General features: G+C 40.5%; 1 protein-coding gene across 9 annotated transcripts in view; it reads right to left on the bottom strand.

Annotated features, from left to right (window-relative positions):
• The window catches only part of CADM1 (cell adhesion molecule 1), a 360,723-nt gene that overhangs the window by 4,046 nt on the left and 338,460 nt on the right, over positions 1–18,217 (bottom strand). For 5 of the 9 annotated variants that reach the window (XM_077112838.1, XM_077112841.1, XM_077112843.1 and 2 more), the window contains 2 exons: positions 16,983–17,015; positions 9,742–9,795 (listed from right to left, as the gene is read on the bottom strand). The exons of 2 other annotated variants lie outside the window; for them this stretch is intronic. In XM_077112838.1, the coding sequence (XP_076968953.1) occupies positions 9,742–9,795; positions 16,983–17,015 (87 nt within the window). The remainder of the gene's footprint in view (positions 1–9,741; positions 9,796–16,982; positions 17,016–18,217) is intronic. 2 more of the 9 variants (XM_077112840.1, XM_077112847.1) reach the window with 1 other exon arrangement.

Raw genomic sequence — 18,217 nt, 5'->3', positions numbered from 1 at the left:
AGGAGAGGAATCTCCCCCCTCGGCTGAAAGTGTGGCCGATTGCAGATGCTGCGGCCTCCACTGTCTTGGAAGTCATCTCAACAAGGCAAAACTCAGTTGTAGAAACTTTTTGTTTCTTTTAAAGACAACAGAGCTTGTTGGAGGGAGTATTCCCCGTGGGATGCTGCCGGACATTGCTGGACCCAGGGGTCGACTGGAGGAGTGGGCTTATCCGCTGGGGACTCTTGTCCCCATTGAACAAATTCAGAATTGTTCAGGGGATGGGGGGGGCAAAAGTAACAGAAAAGCCAGCAAATGGTGTTTTCATCAGGAAGCCGTGAAAAGAAGGGATCTTATGGGAATGAGAATTAATAATCTCCGATTGCCATGAGCTTCAGGCCTATTGAAAATGATGCCTTTCAACTAAGTCTGTCCCTGGACCGGGTGAGGAAGATAAAGTGATAGCAGATACTGAAGAGAAGGGAAAGAGGCAAGAGGTGAAGAAAGGGCCCGTCTGGGAAGACTGAGAACAGAGAAGCACTTTGAGAAGTTGTTCCAGGCACAGATTTAGCCCATTTGGGGGAAGTCACTCTTGCATGCCTATTGTTAAAAGACTGCCAACACTCTAGAAGCCAAAGAAGAGAAAGCAAACCCATAAAAACCAAAATACCTCATAGGGCATCTGTCTGTGGGATTAATTTCTTGAGTCAAAACTATTCATTTGGCTTTTGCTTCCCCTGAACTTAGAATTCAATATGCTCAGTGCTGCTATTTTTTTTTCCCTGCACTTAGCCCAAATTAAAGAGCTAGGTTCTAGTTACTGTCCCCACCCTCAAGGACATACATATTTTACAAATACTCATTCATAAGAGTAATCTCTCCAGCTATCTTCTGATACTCACTTTCATCAGAAAGTTTACTACTACCAGTTAATCACTGAGACATTTTTCCTGCCTTCAATTACTACAGATGGACACAGAAGCTACCTGTTTAATTTACAGGGAACCCTTCCAGATATGAACTCTTCCCACCTCTTCCCGCCCCCCACTCCCACCTCCTGGGTTTACTATGGGAGATATTAAGATTTGAGCCTGCTCACTAGAGCCTCTGTCATGGTTTGCCCTCCTCTGTGAGGAACAGTGCTGTTTCCAGACTCATCTTACTTCTTCCTTTTTGTTTCCACATGTGGGGTGGGTGGGTGAGTTTTGATGGTGCTTTTGGTTGGCCCAAGGAAGGGGGAGATGGGAAGAGCTAGTTACCTGCAACTGGATGAGAACTGCCTGTACCTGCATGCTGTACTGTCCTTACTCATGATATGAAGTGATAGCACAAGCCAATACGCAAAGAGGAAATGGGCTGATGGAGTAGGATGCCAATCTGGAAGCTTCAGGAAACCTAGACTATCAAAAGGAGCATGGCTCTGACAAAACCCCTTGGCTGCCTGACTTTTCCTATGCTGCTCACAAGGCAGGAGCTCTGACCAGTTCCTTGAGAAATGGTTTCTGAGTAAAAATTTGGGAATGTCTATTGTTTTTTCCATCAACCAAAGGTCTTGCTCCTCTTAAGGTACAGAGCCTTTCACTCAGGCCCATGAATTGCCTGCTTTCCTGGGGATATCCTCTCCAGGTTTCTGGCTCCCTTTTGAAACAAGCCTAAGACGGTGGCCAGAGTCAGACTCTACAACTACCCCCACCTTCTAAACTGGAAGATAAACATGTGGGCCTAAAGCACTTAAACAGATGTCCGATCCTCAGGCAAATGGACGTCTCCTTGGTTTAGAAGGTAGTGCTTTCTTGTTCTTGACTAAGCTTTGTCCCATTACCCTGAAAAGAAAAGCGTGTTTCTGCTTGGTGTATGCTTACACATAAAAGTTCTTCTAGCCTTGAAAAACCAAGCAAGTTTGGGTAACACAGCACAGCTGCAGATAAGAATCGCATACAAATTATTTCACGTGACTTCAAGCAAATTAGGCTAGTCATTTAGTGAGTCTGAATTTTAGGTGCATGTTGTAGATGTTGGGAGGTGCTCCTCATAGCTCATAAGCACGTTGCAATCCTTCCTGCCTGTATTGTCACATTCTGTGGCCATCTCTTCGACTCTAAGTGTGACCTAAGTTTCTTTAAGGACAGATAAATCATGAGCTATTTAGTATTCGTAAGTTAGCTTTTCTTTTGGCAAAAAGCTGGAACAACTTGGCACCAGGTGAGAATTTATGAGCTGCTTGCAGAATGTTAAGTTGGCTATTGCTTGGGTCACAGCTTCAACCACTCTGGGCTGACTTTAACATCCTTGAAATTTCAAGGACAAAAAATTCAAATAAATTCCTGATAATGGTGCCCCAAACTGCTCAGATTTCTTTGCTTGGACTGGTTGACTTGGTCCAACCCATTCCTCATGGACAAGATGAAGGAGGGGTTCTGAAGGCGGTTGCTCCCAGGGCCTGACAAGAAAGGTGGTTCCTAGTTGGAACTTAGTCTCCATTCCTCTTCCTCTAGGAGACTCCTCTTTCTCTACTTGCTTTCATTCCTCAATTACTTGCCAGTCATCCTTAATGTAGCACTCCATGTTAAACAGACAGATCCTGGTTTCTATGGCTACTTTACTACTGGCATGAGACCTGTAACATTAACTGCCATGCAAATGCCATCATCATGGATCTGCAATAAGCATGGGAGACTCTGTTGCCAAAGGCAGGGATCCATGGAAAACCATGGAATGGTCAGCAAATCCTAGACAAGCTCCTGGCAAGTAGGGACTTTTGCAGAGGAAATCACTAAGCAGAAACATCACTTTCTGCAGCCTATCAATCTTGGAGCCCAAAGCTGCATAAAGTCTGAGCTTAGTCCCTTTTCCAAAGGGGTACCGTTTTCTATTTCTGGAGCAGCTTAAGTGTGATACGGTAATGGACGGTAATATAAGGCACAGGGTGTGACAACCACACTGAATTGGCTTACTTCAACATTTTCAAAATATCCCTGGCTTGTTTAGCAAACTTGGAGAGTCACAGACTCCCTTCCATGCACATATCTGCACTTTTCATAGGTTATAAAATACTTAAGGTCTCATTTAAAAAATTAATACTTAGAGAGGTTTTAATGATATTCATTCTCCTACTTCCATTTATTGGACAATTCAGATGTTCAACCTTCTGCAATTCTTGTCTCCACAAATGCCCAGAGAAACAGAATTGTTGCATTTTTGCAACCTTTTGTTACTCAGTTTAGTTTTAGTCCCTTTCCTGGGCTGAAGTTTTTCTGACCAAGTCAGTTTAACAAAAAACTTACATGTTTATAATGGAAATGCTGCCTCCAGCTTCCAAGGGCTATAGGGATTAGTTTATTTCAGAGAAAGCTAAATGACTATGATGTCATCTGCTACTTCTTACCAGAAAGAAGTAAAAAGCCTGACAGTGGATTTTCCAAATCCGAGGCGAAAACAAAATCTGACCTCAAAAAAGAAAACCTGGCACCGTCTGAAAAATGTTACTACTCATTCTCATTGCCTATTGTAGTGCCCGTCTATGGCAACAAAAATAAGTGTGCATTTTAAAAAGCACAACTTTATTACTGAAGGGGAACAAACTGAATGGCATGCGCTGACAAAACGCCACATTATTTGCTAATCCTAATATGTTATTCTTCTTTAAGATTTGCTTTTCTCAGCACCAATTCAATTATAGATGCTACAAATCCTTCTGACATTTAATTCCCTCTTGTCAGAGAGTAGTAAATGTATACAGTACATGCACAGCTTTCCCATTAAGATGTTAATATATAATGGAGCACACTAGCCTCTATGCAGCATAACCTTTCTTTTCGATCTTCTTGGAAAATGGGAGGGAAGGAATAAATGTAAGGAAAGGAAATCATGAAGATTCCTATACAGCATCCCAGGCGACTAGTACTACGTTTCAGCTGCATTTAATTTCAGCACTGTAACTGCAACTATACTCACATTTCAAAGTAACTATGTTAAGCTACTTAAAGGAAAACTGCAGTGATCATCATCGTGCCACCCAGAGCTCAATATGCATTTATTTAAATTAGAAGTACTGTACATAGATTTTGATTTTAGCTGTTTCTGTGATCAGGACTCTCTCCTAAGACAGCCATGACCATTACTGCCTCCAGCTATCCTCTGGAAACAGGTGCAAACAGGGGATGCAGAAAGAGTCAGGATCTCTTCCTCCTGCTTGGCCCAGTGGAAAGTGCCCTGGACTTGCAGTCAGACCAAAGTTAAAGCTGGGCTTCACTCCTTATCTGTGACTTCAGGCAGGTCACCCTGCCGCTCTGAGACACTGCGTAGCACAATTGTACATGTGTGTGGATTGCTTCGAGGCATCACTGTGTTGCTGAATATGAAAATGGATATCTGGCTCAGAGCTCAGCAAACCTGAGGTACTAGATAAATGTTTTCCAAATTTAAATTTACTGCATTAAAGCCCAAGGAAGGGCTTTGTCCCACCTTTTATTGAAGACCTGAGGTAAACAGTTTATCAGTTCTTTGGGGGTGCGGGTAAGGCTGCATATTCAGCATTGTTTACAGATATTAAGTAAGGTGCCCAAGAAATACTTGCTGAGTTGAAGTCACCAAGCCCTTTCTTTTCATTTATACAGAATGGACACCGTATAACTGATGACCTAGCTTCCTCTGAGGTGGACAAGGCATGTGGGGGTGGCAGCAGGAGGCCATCTAGTCCAAGTTATGATTCAGGTATACCATTTGAGTATCATGATATAAAATACATGTTATTAACTAAATGTGAGCAACTACGTGTTGCTGTTTTTTTTAATGTTGACTTTTTTTCCTCTCAAGCTCCTTGATTTAGTTAATTTAACCAACAGTGGAAATGATGTCGATGCAACAGCATGCAAATTCTCCCAAGGCATTTACCATCACCAGAGAGACCAAAAGGTAGGCTTATGAGTCCCTTCTACTCATCTGATAAGAAGGACTTAGAAATGTGACTGCTTCCAATTTTAAGCAGCAGGAAGACACTGAGGATGATACCAGAGTTTTCCTTAAGGAAGTATACATCTGATAAAGAGGGCAGAGTTGTAAAGTAATTCCACACACATATTGCCCACTAGAATCTCTCTCTGGAGAAAGATGCTTCAGTGGACCTCAGGCATTTGGGGGTGTGAGGAGGATGGACCAATGAATATGGTGAAGTCACCCCAAAGCAGTGTCCAACCTGTAGAGGTGGAGTTTACACTTTGCGTTGTGGCCTGCCTCCCTTTTGAGCTTGTGGGAAAAGCCTCTATTTGATGCTCTCCTTCCTCCCCAGGAGGGGAAAAAAGTCACATGTTGGATTATGTGAAAGATCAGCGATGCCGTGAAGTTCAAAGTCTCTTTGTGGGAAAGCCATGAACAAGCTGGCATGGACCAAAACAGTTTTTTAGTGGGCTGCCTTATACTAAACTGTTTTAAAGTAAGGGAATCTTCATGTTTTAACCCCTTCTGAACTAGCACCTGCCTGTGGACTTAGGAACGTTTAAGGGGGCAACTGATACCATAATTTAGGAAAGTCACTGGGGACAAGCAGCTCTGAAAACAGCAGAGTTTGGGTCTTCTTTGAAGGGGACAGGGCTTGATTCAATAGTGGAAAGAAATGTTTCCAGGCAGTCAGCCCGTGTGACTCTATGACCAATGAACTACAGAGTCTGCCTTTTCCTCCTTTATTCCCTGAGTGCACAAATTGAGTTGAAAAGGATTCCCAAGAAAGGTGATTCCAGAGCAAAGGAAGCTGTGGATTTCATAGGGAAAGGATGGCCATGTTAAACAAAGGCCTCTAGCTCATTAGAGGCAGAAATGCCTGTGTTCAAATTCTGACTTCCACTTCCCAAGTTAATCACTCAACCTCCTGAGACCCAGTTTCCTCATTTCTAAAACTAACAACCTTCCCTAATAAATCTCATAGGATTTTCATGAAAATCTGCCTGTGGTTGGCTCACTCTCATGCAGGTCTTCCTCTGCCCCAACGGCCTTCCTGGATGGGCTTTTCCAAAGTAAATTCTGGGCCCTTGGTCACTCCCTTTCCTTTTGTCTAGCTTTATTTCTTGCACAGCATTTGTAACTGTAACTGTCTGAAATCACCCTGTGTTTTGAGTCAATCTCCCTAACTAGAACCTAACTCTAAGGGGCATGGAGCTGGCATGTGACACCCCAGCAGCTCCAGCTCCTGGCTATGCTTGTCCACTGCTGCACCCCTACTGCCCAGCCCACCGCCCAGCACACCCAAGGTGCTCACAAATGATTGTTGAATGAATAAAGATCAAATGAGATAAATAATATGAGTGAAAGAGCTTTCTAAGCTGTAAAGTACATACAAATACAAGCTGAATACCACACTTTAGATTTCTGGGCCATGAACAGACCTTGAATGCATTTACACAGCCCAGCTGGTTTTTGCTGTTTTCTTTACTATCATTATTGTTGTTTTTATTCTACCCAGGGAGATGAAGTAGCTTGTTTGCCAAATCTGGGCCACCATTCTATATGTAGGTCAGTAAGGAAAGAGTCCCCCAAAATGTTACATTGATTGACAGTTTCTCATACATTTCCAGCAAATTCAGCCAGACTTTTAGGATACCCAGAGCATCCAGATGGCCATATATCTCATCCCAGAACTGATAGTCTGGGTTCAAAGTCTTTTTTTGTGTTTCCATTATCTAAATTTACACTATAGGTTGAGCCCATATTTGTAATCCATTTAGGAGACAAGATTCCTCAGTAATATCTAGGCAGAGTTCTCAAAGCCATTTTAGAATTTGACCTCCCCCCACAAGTTTCTGTGGATTGTGAGGGAAATGTAGGATTTTTCCAGATTGCTTTCTAGTTCATAGGGCATGAGTTGAAAACAGGTCTCGGGGAAGCATGACAGCTCTGGAATTTCTTGTCAGTGCTTTTGCTTCCAGAGCAGAAGACTGATGGATGGCTTTGATCATGCTGGAGGGCCATTCTCTGGCACTCTGTATATTTACCACCCCACTCCACTACAAAGTTCCCGAAGGCCCTTCCACTGCTGAAGGGAGAGAGACAGTTGGAGTCATTTTTTAAAAGTTTTAAAATAGAGGGATAAATATGCTTAAAGCCATTCTATTCCACATGGGTGGCAATAACCACCAGCTGTCACCAAGCAACGGCAGATGTAATTGATAAAACAATTCAGAACTCTTGTGGATCCATCATCAATAAAGTTAACACCCAAAAAGTAAATGAAAGCGTTCAGAGTAGAAGTGGATAAGCTCCCCAGGTCTGCCAATAATTAAATCACTGAACTACACACAAGCACAGTTTTTTAATGCAGATTAAAGAGGAGGATCAGCTGGGCAACTTGCTTTGCTGGGTGAGGATGAAGCACCATATGTTGCTTATGGAAATGTTATTAACTGAGGCAGCACCAGCGAGTGGGGGCAGGGGGCAGGAGGGGATGAAAAGAGAACAGATCGTCATTATTTGGAAGGAAATTTGGTATGGAACATTGATCCATAATACAGAAAGGATGAAATTTCTACACAAATGCAGCAGGGAATGGATGGTAATATTATTCATTACCACAGTTTAGCATTAAATGTGCAACACCTACTCTAATTTATTGATGGACTATTTAAGACGGGTGTTAACCTGTTTGTCTTGTATTATAATTGAATTCAGTCTCTAGGCTACAGAAACTTGAGAAGTTCATCCTTTCTCAATCAATATGCTCCCCTTCAGTGACCCATTTCAAGACAGCTTCATAAAAAATAATGTATTTTGTTTTAATAAATTTAAACACTATGACAGCTGCTCAATTTTTATTGGTTGTTTTTTTTTTCCTTCGGATGTCTCTGCTGCCGAGGGAAGCCAAGCTCACAATCAATAGTAATTGATTAATCAGCATCCCCTTTGAACAAAGGTGCTAATCAGTTTTTGATTAGTTCATCAAACCAGATGCAAAGGCGGCCCAGCCCAGCCTGGTAGTTCATCAGTGTTCTACATGACTCACGGCTCCTGAGCGATGAATGACTGCAGTGCTCCTGGAGGCAGTTGAGGGAGGGGGACAACTTAATTATTAATTTAACTGGATTATTATGAACACAAACAGTTGTTGGTTTATTGTTCCTGACTTAGGGGTGATTGTTAGAACTGGTGCAGAGCTGAGAGACCCAGAGGATTCCTAACTGATGATACTGATGGAAGGGGTGCATGGCTGATTCAGTCACATTTTCCTTAAGAGGGAAAACTGTCTTTTGCATATCTGAGTGATCATTGCCTGGCTAATAAGCCAAGAGAGATCAGGAGCAACCCAGCCCACGGGAAGTCTGTCCTTTCTTAATAATGAGAGATGAGAAGATCCAATGGCCCAGGGTCACTGTGTCAGAATCATTTTATTTAGGGTCAGTATCAGAACTGCGACCATCTGCAACCAGGAATGCAAGCAGAAATTACTTACTTTCAGTATTATATTTTAAGTAGGGAGAAGGACTCATCTACTGTCATTTTAAAAGAAAATCAGGCTAATGTTTTTACAACTTCTCTAAATATGCCACAAATACGAGTGAGGCAATAATGAAACAATCACTCCCTTGGTGGCCTAGCTATCTTTCTTGCTAACTATCCTCCTATAGATGTATCCAAGTTCCTTGGGATTCTGTTATTCATCCAACAAGTATCTGTTGAGTGCTTACCACATCACAGCACGGCCGGGTGCTGGGCCTACAGCAGTGAACAAAAGCAAGCAACATGGCCTGGTGGAGCTTACATTCTGGAGAAATCCAACAGCCGAGCCAAACCTGGGCCGTGCTACTTAGAAAATTAAAGGCATCTCTGAGGTCTGACAGAAGCACACATGAGGCAATAAATCTACTGAATTTTGAAAGACTTAATCTTTTAAGGTCTGTACCTCAACAACCAACTACTCACAGGAGCTGCAGTGAAGCCTCTCCAGGAAGGGGCAATATGGAATAGAGTTAGCATGTGCAATTCTATGCCTTAGTATCTCCATGACAATGATAAAGAAGGGACCTTGATTACTGACTTATTCAGAAATTACAGATGAAAATGTTTAAGAAGCTGTAGCTCTTTGGCAGAGAAGTCCCACAACATCATGGGAGCTCATATAATTGTTTAGCTCTGACCACTTTAAATCTCCTCCCTCCCTCCTTTTTAGGATATGCTTCTTATTCTGGATTAGTAACACCTAAATCCTGGAATCAAGCATGAAAACTACTTTTGCAAGAGCTCAGTGTGCTGTGAAAAAGGTCTGAGGTGGATAATTAGTTTACATCATGGTGTGTGACAAAACAACTGCCCCCACTCCCCCTTCTTCCTTGCTCTTTCCCATCCCTAACTCTAAGAGAGTTTTTCTAGTCTATTCCATAGAAGTAGATGGTCAATGTGTTTCTGTTTCTTTTTAACAGATCTTGTCACATAATCCAACACCTTTAAACTTACGTGACAAAATTTCTCTTGAGTCAACACATATTTAGGATGTAAAAATTATTTCAAGACACTAAATACTCATAGAGTGGCTTTAGTATAACCCCAGGTTAACTTCCCTCCATGGAATTAATAGCCCTGGCCCCAATATGAAATGTAAATACTACCATATGGAAGAGAAGTGGGTAGATGGGGAGGAAGAAAGAGCGTTAGTGAAAAATCTGTCTGAAAATCCACAACCACCTACTGATTGCTCAGCAAATCAAATGGCCATTTTGTAGAAGTGGACAGAGCACCCACAGGTTGGACACTGCAGCGCCTTACCTAATGACTAGCCCTTACCTGAGAGGTCCTCACTGTCCAGTTCTTCTGCCGAATTGGGCAACTGAGTAAGGCCTTACAAGTAAAAACAAATCGTTTTTCTTTCCATTCCTCGAGGGACATAAACAAAACACTTAAGAACTGAGGATGAATTTCTTAAAAAACATGAGCCAAATCTCTTGCTATCTCTCTCTCTTTTCTTTGGATAGCTTGAATATATCAAACTGTAAGTACAATTCTCTAATCATTTCATTTCATTATCGCTATACAATTGAGGCAGAAAGAGTCCTCAGTCTCCACTGTTCAAAGCACATGAAACATGAAGGTGAATGCTTAAAACCATTCATTCATAATAGCATGCGGAAAGAAAAAAAATAAAGCCTGGTTGTTAGCTGTCGATGTTCTGATACAGCTCTTTAATACAAATGCATTTAGATGTTACATACTGATGTATGTAAGTTTTATTTCACGTTTTACTGTAAATTGAAATCTTTTGCCAATACTGACAAATACAGGTCATTACCAATTTATGATTATCTTGGATTACATATTTCAAAATGGCACAGCATCTGTTAACTGTAGCTAGATTGCAGGTTATGCCATCATCAGAAAATCTGATTCGCAAAATGGTTTTTTTAAAAAGAGAACTTCATAAATCAATGGTATTCCTGAAAAATAAAACCCTCAAAGCTGAAAAAGCAGTTAGGTCAGGAGCTAATCAAGTGGGGGCTTAAAATGCCTGTATCCCCATCACCACCAGTGCTGGCCATTGGTGAGGGTTCTTAGCTCTGATTGGAATTAAAAGAGGTGAAGAGAGAGTTGATAAACAATGGGAGGCTCAGGGAGGAGATGGACTCCATTTCTTCCTGCTTTATTTGCAGGCTGGCTCTCTAGCGAAGTTTATTAAAAATATAAAAATGTTAAGACAAACAAGACCTTTATTTGTGCTTTATTTATTGTTTAGCTCAAAGTCCCATCTAATTGCCCCCAATCCTCTCATTCACGCAACGGGGTGCTCAGACTTCTCTAATGAGATTTGTCACTTTTGTAGATATTTGTAGACCTGTTAAACTGCAAGGTTTTTGAAAGGAAGGACATGTCTTATTTCTTTTTTTCCCTTCCCCTAAGGCCAAGCACAAGGTATATTGTAAGTATTCGCTGAATTAATGATTTGGGAGTAATGCTCAGTAAACTACCAACCAGAGTAAAAAAGCAACCAAAATAAATGCTCTGGAAACAATGTCAAACTGAGCACACCACTTAGAACATGCAATTTAACCAAAATGATCGGGGGCAAATGGTCACTAAAAACTTGGATTTTCTAAGTTGCTTAATATAGAAACTGACCTAATATTGATAAACAGGGTTGCTTTTGTGAAAGGAGGATGTCATACTATCAACTCTTGAGGGAGAAGAATTTTCTTCACCACCCTTGGGTGCCAATATTCAAGGGCAGGAGGTAATTAAAAATGGGAGGATTTCAAGCCCACAGGTATTCCCAAATTATAGATTTAGGTAACTCAAGGGAAAGTAGTGAATTACAAAGGCAACCAAGTATGGATGAGAGCCATTTGTTCTGATATTTGATTGGTTGAAAGTATTTCTATTTCTAATTGGCTTTATCCATTGCATAAAGACTGATGAATACAATTATTTGAATAATTGTTATAAATGGGCAACATAAAGTACTTCTCTGTAGTTAATTATGAATTTGCCGTTCTCAGAAGACTAATCCCTCACTTAAATGTGGCTCAATGAATATCAAAGCATTCTACATACATGCTTGGCACCCACTGAATCATATTAAACAAGGATGTTTCAAGTAGGCAGCTTTACTGCTGAGGGTTTGTTTCCTTTGGGAGAGCATTAGAAAACTAATTAAAAAAAAAAAGACAAATAAGTTTATGAAAGATCATTGAAATGCAAAGTTTCCCATTAAAAAGCAACAGACAGTTGATATACACCTCATTAAAGATGAAACTGTCATTTTTAATGGTATAAAGTTTAAAATATACCAAATCATTTGGAATCCTCAGCATGGATTATGCTCTAAAGTGGGAAGACGTTTAGGTTAGTGTGTTAAATTTGTTTTTGCACTATTATATTTTATAAATCCATAGTGCTCTGCTGTATCCTGATCATTTCTGAATAAATATTAAGAAGAGTTTAGTGAAGACTTTACAAATAAGGATAAGTACAATTTACCTGCTAAAATTATCTTGGGTTAAGTATTTTTCTTTCATGTTAGAAATTATACACCTCTCATTTTCTCAAAGAAAAAGACAAAGATGAATTTTATGAAGCAGAGAATATTCTTCAAAAGGAAACTTCACAATTTAAGAATAAGTGGGAAATTAACTCATGGTTTTTTTCTCTTTAAACTTTCATATCATCCATTAAAGCTCTTTCTCTTCACTTCTAAGTAAAATGTATTCTTTAAGTTTTGTTTAACAAATGAGAGTTTACTTTTCATCCATATGGGATTTTTTAAACAACTGATAAAATCCTGAGGTGCAAACATGGCAATTTAATATATGTACTACAACCGTGTCTTCAGCAGAGACAGTGCACTTTGTATCCTCCTGGTGGTACAATGTGCTGTAATATACCCTAAACCTTCTCAGGCAGTGCTTCTGCAGTTGTTATTCCTCCTTTTCAATGGGTATTTCTGGCTTTTAAAAGTGATGTGTGGCAATTTTAAACGCAGTTCAGCAAAACTTGAGAAAATTAGAAATGATAAGAAATCCTGGAGATATTTAAGTAAATTCAAGGTCAAGGTCAAGCAAAATGTAAATGCTGATCCATTAATAGTATACCAGGGTATCATTTTTTTCCCAGAAAATTTCAACAAAGTATGATTAAATAAAGCCCACTGGCCCTCGTACCATTCCCATGATGAAAAACAAAGTAGGCGATGGTCTCTCTCTTACCTAAGCAGCACACATTTGATCACTTGGTCATATTATGGAAACTGTTACTTCCATCACCAGCCATGAGTTCAGACGCCCCGGTAGTTTTAATCTAAAAGCTCAGTCATCCTGTTCTTCCTGCTTTGTCAGCTTTTGTGGAGAGTTTTTCCCTTCTTCCCATTAGCAGAAATTCGGTTCACACCGTTAAAACAGTAGCATATTGTTTCCAAACTGCATATCAAGGCTGAAACACAATCTTCAGGTCCTGCAGCCATTCATAACCTCTTTAGCTTTGTTCTTGGGTAGAACATACAATGTCTGCAGAGTCCCTTGACTGAATGACAGCCTTTGAATGCCATTGTTATGTACTCATACAGAGAGATGGGCATAGAGGCACACACACAGATGGCGGACATAGCGGTTGTAATAATGCGCACTGCTGGTCATTTCCCTTTAAAATGGGCTTCAGAATTTTCCCACAACTGAACATAAAGTAAGATAAGAAAGTTTCATAAGCTTTTAGAATTCTACCACGACTTGTGCTACTTACAAAACAAGTCAAGGGAAGGGAGATTTGAGGACAGGTACCCAAGGGGTATGAGCATGGACCTGGCACAGGCCAAACATTTTGAAATCAAAACTGAAAATAAAAACTTATTCTTCAGAGGGGTTCCCGGTTTGAATCGTCCCACGACTGCATACTGAATTAGAAGCTATTCAAAAACTGATTTGGAATATAAAAATTCATGAGACCATCACCCTCTAATGTAACAAGAGGTGGAAAGCAAAAAGGCAGGTAGACTTGAAAGTAATAAAATAGCGGAGAGGTGGAGATAGAGATCGAGAGATAGAGAGAGAGAGAGAGAGAGAGAGAGAGACTGAGACAGAGAACCTCAAACCCAGAGGAAGCCAGCTGACTGCAGTGCAGCAAAAGCACAAGCACTATTCCAGACCATGGGCATGCTGTCACCCGAACCCTCACACAGGGGCGGAGGGCGGGAGAAAGGGAGAAGGGGACACACAGGGCAGAAAAAGAACAAGGCACAAGACATTTACAGGGAAGCGCCCACATTTAAACGAATAAACTAAAACAAACCATCACACGCACCCACACATCAATAATCATAATAACGACGATATCATCCGTGCTTCAAGTCACTCATGCATTTCTGCCATCAATTTCAGACCATGGGGTCCCGGGATCTGGCAGAGTGTTTTTTGCATTGCTCAACATGCACACGTAACACAGGATTCTTCCTGTCCAGGCCTTAAGGATGAGCTCCAAAAACACAAATGCTCAATAACCTTATTCAAAAAGGAGTTCACTTGTGTCACACCTAGTCTAAAAATCCCATTCTTACACTCACATTTATTTCTACTTTCAATTAGATCCTTAAAAACACATTGTGGCTTGTGGTTTGGTTTCTTTTTGGAGAAAATCCATTTGATTTTGAATCATGCCCATGCATTTCTAACCTTCCGATACATGCTGATTCCAATCAGATATTGGTAAGAACAGACAGTCAACATAAACTGGTATACTTCATACATACTCCAGCAACACAAGCTTGAATAAAATATTTGAATGAGTCTTCAAAGGGAAAGCTTTTGTTTTAATTAGCTTTTTTTTCTTTCTTTTAAAAGAAACGAGAAATATGGAAGGAAACCCAATATGAAAAATGTAAGTCTGTAAGATGGTCACGACTGGTTGGCCTAATATGTCTTGTCATTTAAGTTGCCAAGTTATCAAGCCACTGAACATTTTTCTAGGCCCAGATCACCATAATGATCATCTCAAGATTATTCTTAAATGAATCCAAGTCAAGTGGTGGCTGTAATAAAGAAGTTGGATTTTTAGTCACAATTCATGCGAATAAAATTAGTTCCATCTCTTCATCTCTTTGGAAATCTGACTCCCAGCTCTGTAATTTCCAGTGTATTCTATTACTACCATTTTCTATCCTGACAACTGACCTGTTACTTTTTTCCCCCTCTATCAAGTAAAATTCTAGATATTACTTTCGCTTTCATAGAGATTCTGCTGTTCAAATAGTGGTGAGACCCCTTTGGGAGGATGCTATGGCGGGGAGGGACGGGGGGTTTTGGACAAGCAAGAGGATCCATTTATAAATGCATTATAGAGTGACCAACCTTCTCTCCTCTGCTGCTAACAGTCCAATTTAAAGAATGATACTGTAGGGCTACTCTTTCTTTCCTTTTTATTTTCAAAATTTCTTAGGTCTGGTTGCTGATATATTTCTCATGCACTACCACTGGATAAAATCCTACTGAGGCAACACTGGCTTGAACACTGTCCCTACTTAACACAACAGTGGTTGCTTCTCACAGGACACAGCATCTCCATTCCCTGCCACAGGAATGGCATACAGTCCTATCCCAAGTGCCTCTTTGTTACACCACAAAAGAGATCGCCTTCTCTTCAGAGAGACAGACCTGACCAAAACAATATCTGAAAAATTGGGATTGGCCTCGAAATCAACTTTACATTTTTTCAAAGCAGGAAACAAATTTCCTACTTCAATACCCCATCCAACTCCAAGACCTACATCCTTCCGAGTAATATAACTGTGGATTCTAATGAAAGGACCCAGAAAACAGAACTCTGGAGTCTTAGAAGATAAATGATCAATCTTTCTTCAAATAGCTCACAGAATTTAGGAATCTTATGCTTACGTTTGACCTTGTAGCTAATTACACGCAGGTAACTCAGAACTTAAAATATCTTGAAAAGAATAGAACAAGATCTCTTGAACTACATTAAAATAAGCTCTGAGAATGATCGATAAAAGTCAGGAAGTGCTCAATTAATGATGAAACCTACAAATAACTAAGCTTAATGGAGTGAAATGCCTAAGATGTAGCAAGCATTATGGGGCATTACCTTCCAAAGTGAAAGTTTTATACCTAATTGATTTCTCGTGATAGTCAGTGCAACTGGCCTTTTAACTTATTTTATGAACTTCTCCCTCTGTGCCAATGACAGGAAAGGGTGTGGGTGAGGGGAAGGTGGGGTGGGGAGGAAAATATTGCTCCGTACTTAAGTTTGCTGTGTTTTCTCAGAACTCCTGATTGGAAAATCCAGATATAGGAATATCTGCCAAGCATTAAGGCCTGACTTTCCAGGACAGCTCACACAAGGGGGAGCTGCTTAGAGATTTCTGACTGGTAAGTCCTAAAATGCTGGTCTATTTAAGGCAGTCAGTCTGTGCTAGGAAGAGCTGCTTCTCTAAAGTTGAATGAACAGTGCAGGGTTGGATGACTATCGCTCGCTGTTGAAATGATAGATTTTAACCCTGCGTAACACGCAAAATGATTTAAGTAGGCCCTGTACAAAATAATTCCCTTGGATTCAATTATTAAAATTCAGCCCATTTCTTAACTAACATATCCTTCTCCAAGCACACTATGGCCAGGGTTAGATTTGAGCTAACTCAAAACATAATATACAGATGAAACACAATTCTAATTGTCTGACTGGAGAGACATTGAGAAGTTAATAGACTTGTTAAACCTAGTAAGTCAATGGTGAAATTGGGAAAAGGAAACTACGCTGCCTGATGCTCCCTCTGGAACTTTACTCACTCAGTTGCTATCATCTTTTGCTTAAAATCTTACGTTTTTAGTATTTTGCCTACACTATATCCACACACAAATGATTTTCTTTTTCAAATTCCAGTTAGTGCTGCTAAAACTTACATAGGCTGCCTTTCTTCATTTGGAGATCTTTCTTGATCAATGTTAACATGAACTTATATGAACACACAGGGCTTAAGAGTGAAATGGTGAGAGACTGTGGGGATAAATACAGTTCAGAACATAAAATCATGACTGTCCTAAAGAAGAGTGCTGATCTTTATTGCCACCTCATGAGTTTGTACAGGAAAGCTTCCTACCTGACCTATCCTTCAGCTCAGCTAAGTAACATAAATGACAGCTCTTCAAAATTTACCAGGCACTATAGCCTATAAATGAAAGTAACTGCATTTAAATCAGTTCTAAATCCTATAGTTTTTAGGTTAATGTAAGCATTTCTTTTTGGAGTCAGTGCTTCATGGAATTATATCTGTAAAGAGGACCATAAGCAACACAAACTCATGCCATTCCAGCCAGTGAGGAGGTAGCCTCATTCCAGAGAGCAACACGGGGCTGCTGAACTCACAACAGAAATGACAAGACCCAACATCCTTTCAAGCCTTAAAAATTATGGTATATTTATGAGATCGGTCTACTTGAAACATGATTTCCCTTGAAGACTACATTTCTCTTTTTCCCAGGCTTGCCTTGCCTCTCAGCAGCGCTGAGAAAGTAGATAAACAGTAATGTGATACCAACCGTGAACTGCTGGTTCTGTCGTCGCCGTTGTGTCTACAGACGGGAACAGAGGATTGGAGGAAGGGAGGAAACAGGAGGAACGGCATGCAAAAAAAGGGAAAATGGAAAAAAAATGGAACAGATAATATATGAGCAAGCTTTCAAAGAACATCGCGTGACAAGCAATAATAAATGAAAAGCAAAAAGCATTTGAAGTGAGTTGCACTGTTTTAGGACATGCCTTGAGCTCAAAAGCTGCGAGCTAGTGAGGAAAACAGTAAATTCTTTGGCTCTGGGGGTCTTGCCAGGACACATATATTTGCTAGTCAATAGTCAGGGGAACATGCAAAGTGATGAGAAACACCAGTGCAAACTCAGTGACTGCTAAATGGCTCTTAACGCATCCAGGCCCAGGACTGCGACAGAAAAGCTCAGTCGGAAGGCTGGTTAAACAATGGATTCATACATTCAAACATTGCCTTTGCTTTAACCCAACCCACCCGGGCACTCGGGCTTCTCGTCTGCCAACTCGGCATCACTGAATTGATCACTCTTAGGGACTCTTCTGCTTATGCTCAGACGCCTGTAGATGCAGATATAAGTTTAAGTTTTCCATCCAGTATATTATTTCAACAGAGTTTAGCTGGAAAGTGCAGTTAACTGGGAGGCCATGGGAATGAATAAGTTAAAGGTTTTCATAGATTACTTTCTATACACACACACAATCCATTCTTCACTCTGTAGCTCTTAATGTTACAATCTAAGAGCAGAAGCCTCTCATAAAAATACCCAAGTCCACACAATCTGCCAAATAAATGCCATTTCTGATCATATGACATTCCTCAAACTTAAATATCCAGCCATCCTTTTGCTCACAATTCAGAACCCATTCACTGCTGGTGAGCTGCCAGGAGTCTTGCCTTCTATGGCTAGAACTGGAGATAATGTGGTATTGCTTTCATTGCTAGATGCTCTTGCTGTGGAAGAAATTGTGGCTTGTCTCTTTCTTCTTCTATTTCTGATGCTGTTCAGGTTTTCTCCTTCTTCTTCCAGGCTTCTACACTGGGCCTGATATACTGATTTCTCCTCACAGGAAGTTCTTCTCGGGGCTCAGGCAAGTCAAAGAATTTTCTCTTTATTCTCATCTAGAGAAGTGGGATAAATATCTACAAAATACACAAAGACGTTCTTTTCCCCATAGTTATTTTAATTCCACTCTTCTGGCTGGCTTCGTTCCATTGTCAACCATCTGGGAA

This window comes from Tamandua tetradactyla, chromosome 8 (genome assembly GCF_023851605.1).
Source record: "Tamandua tetradactyla isolate mTamTet1 chromosome 8, mTamTet1.pri, whole genome shotgun sequence".
NCBI lineage: Eukaryota > Metazoa > Chordata > Mammalia > Pilosa > Myrmecophagidae > Tamandua > Tamandua tetradactyla.
This window is presented reverse-complemented; position numbering and strand designations above follow the sequence as displayed.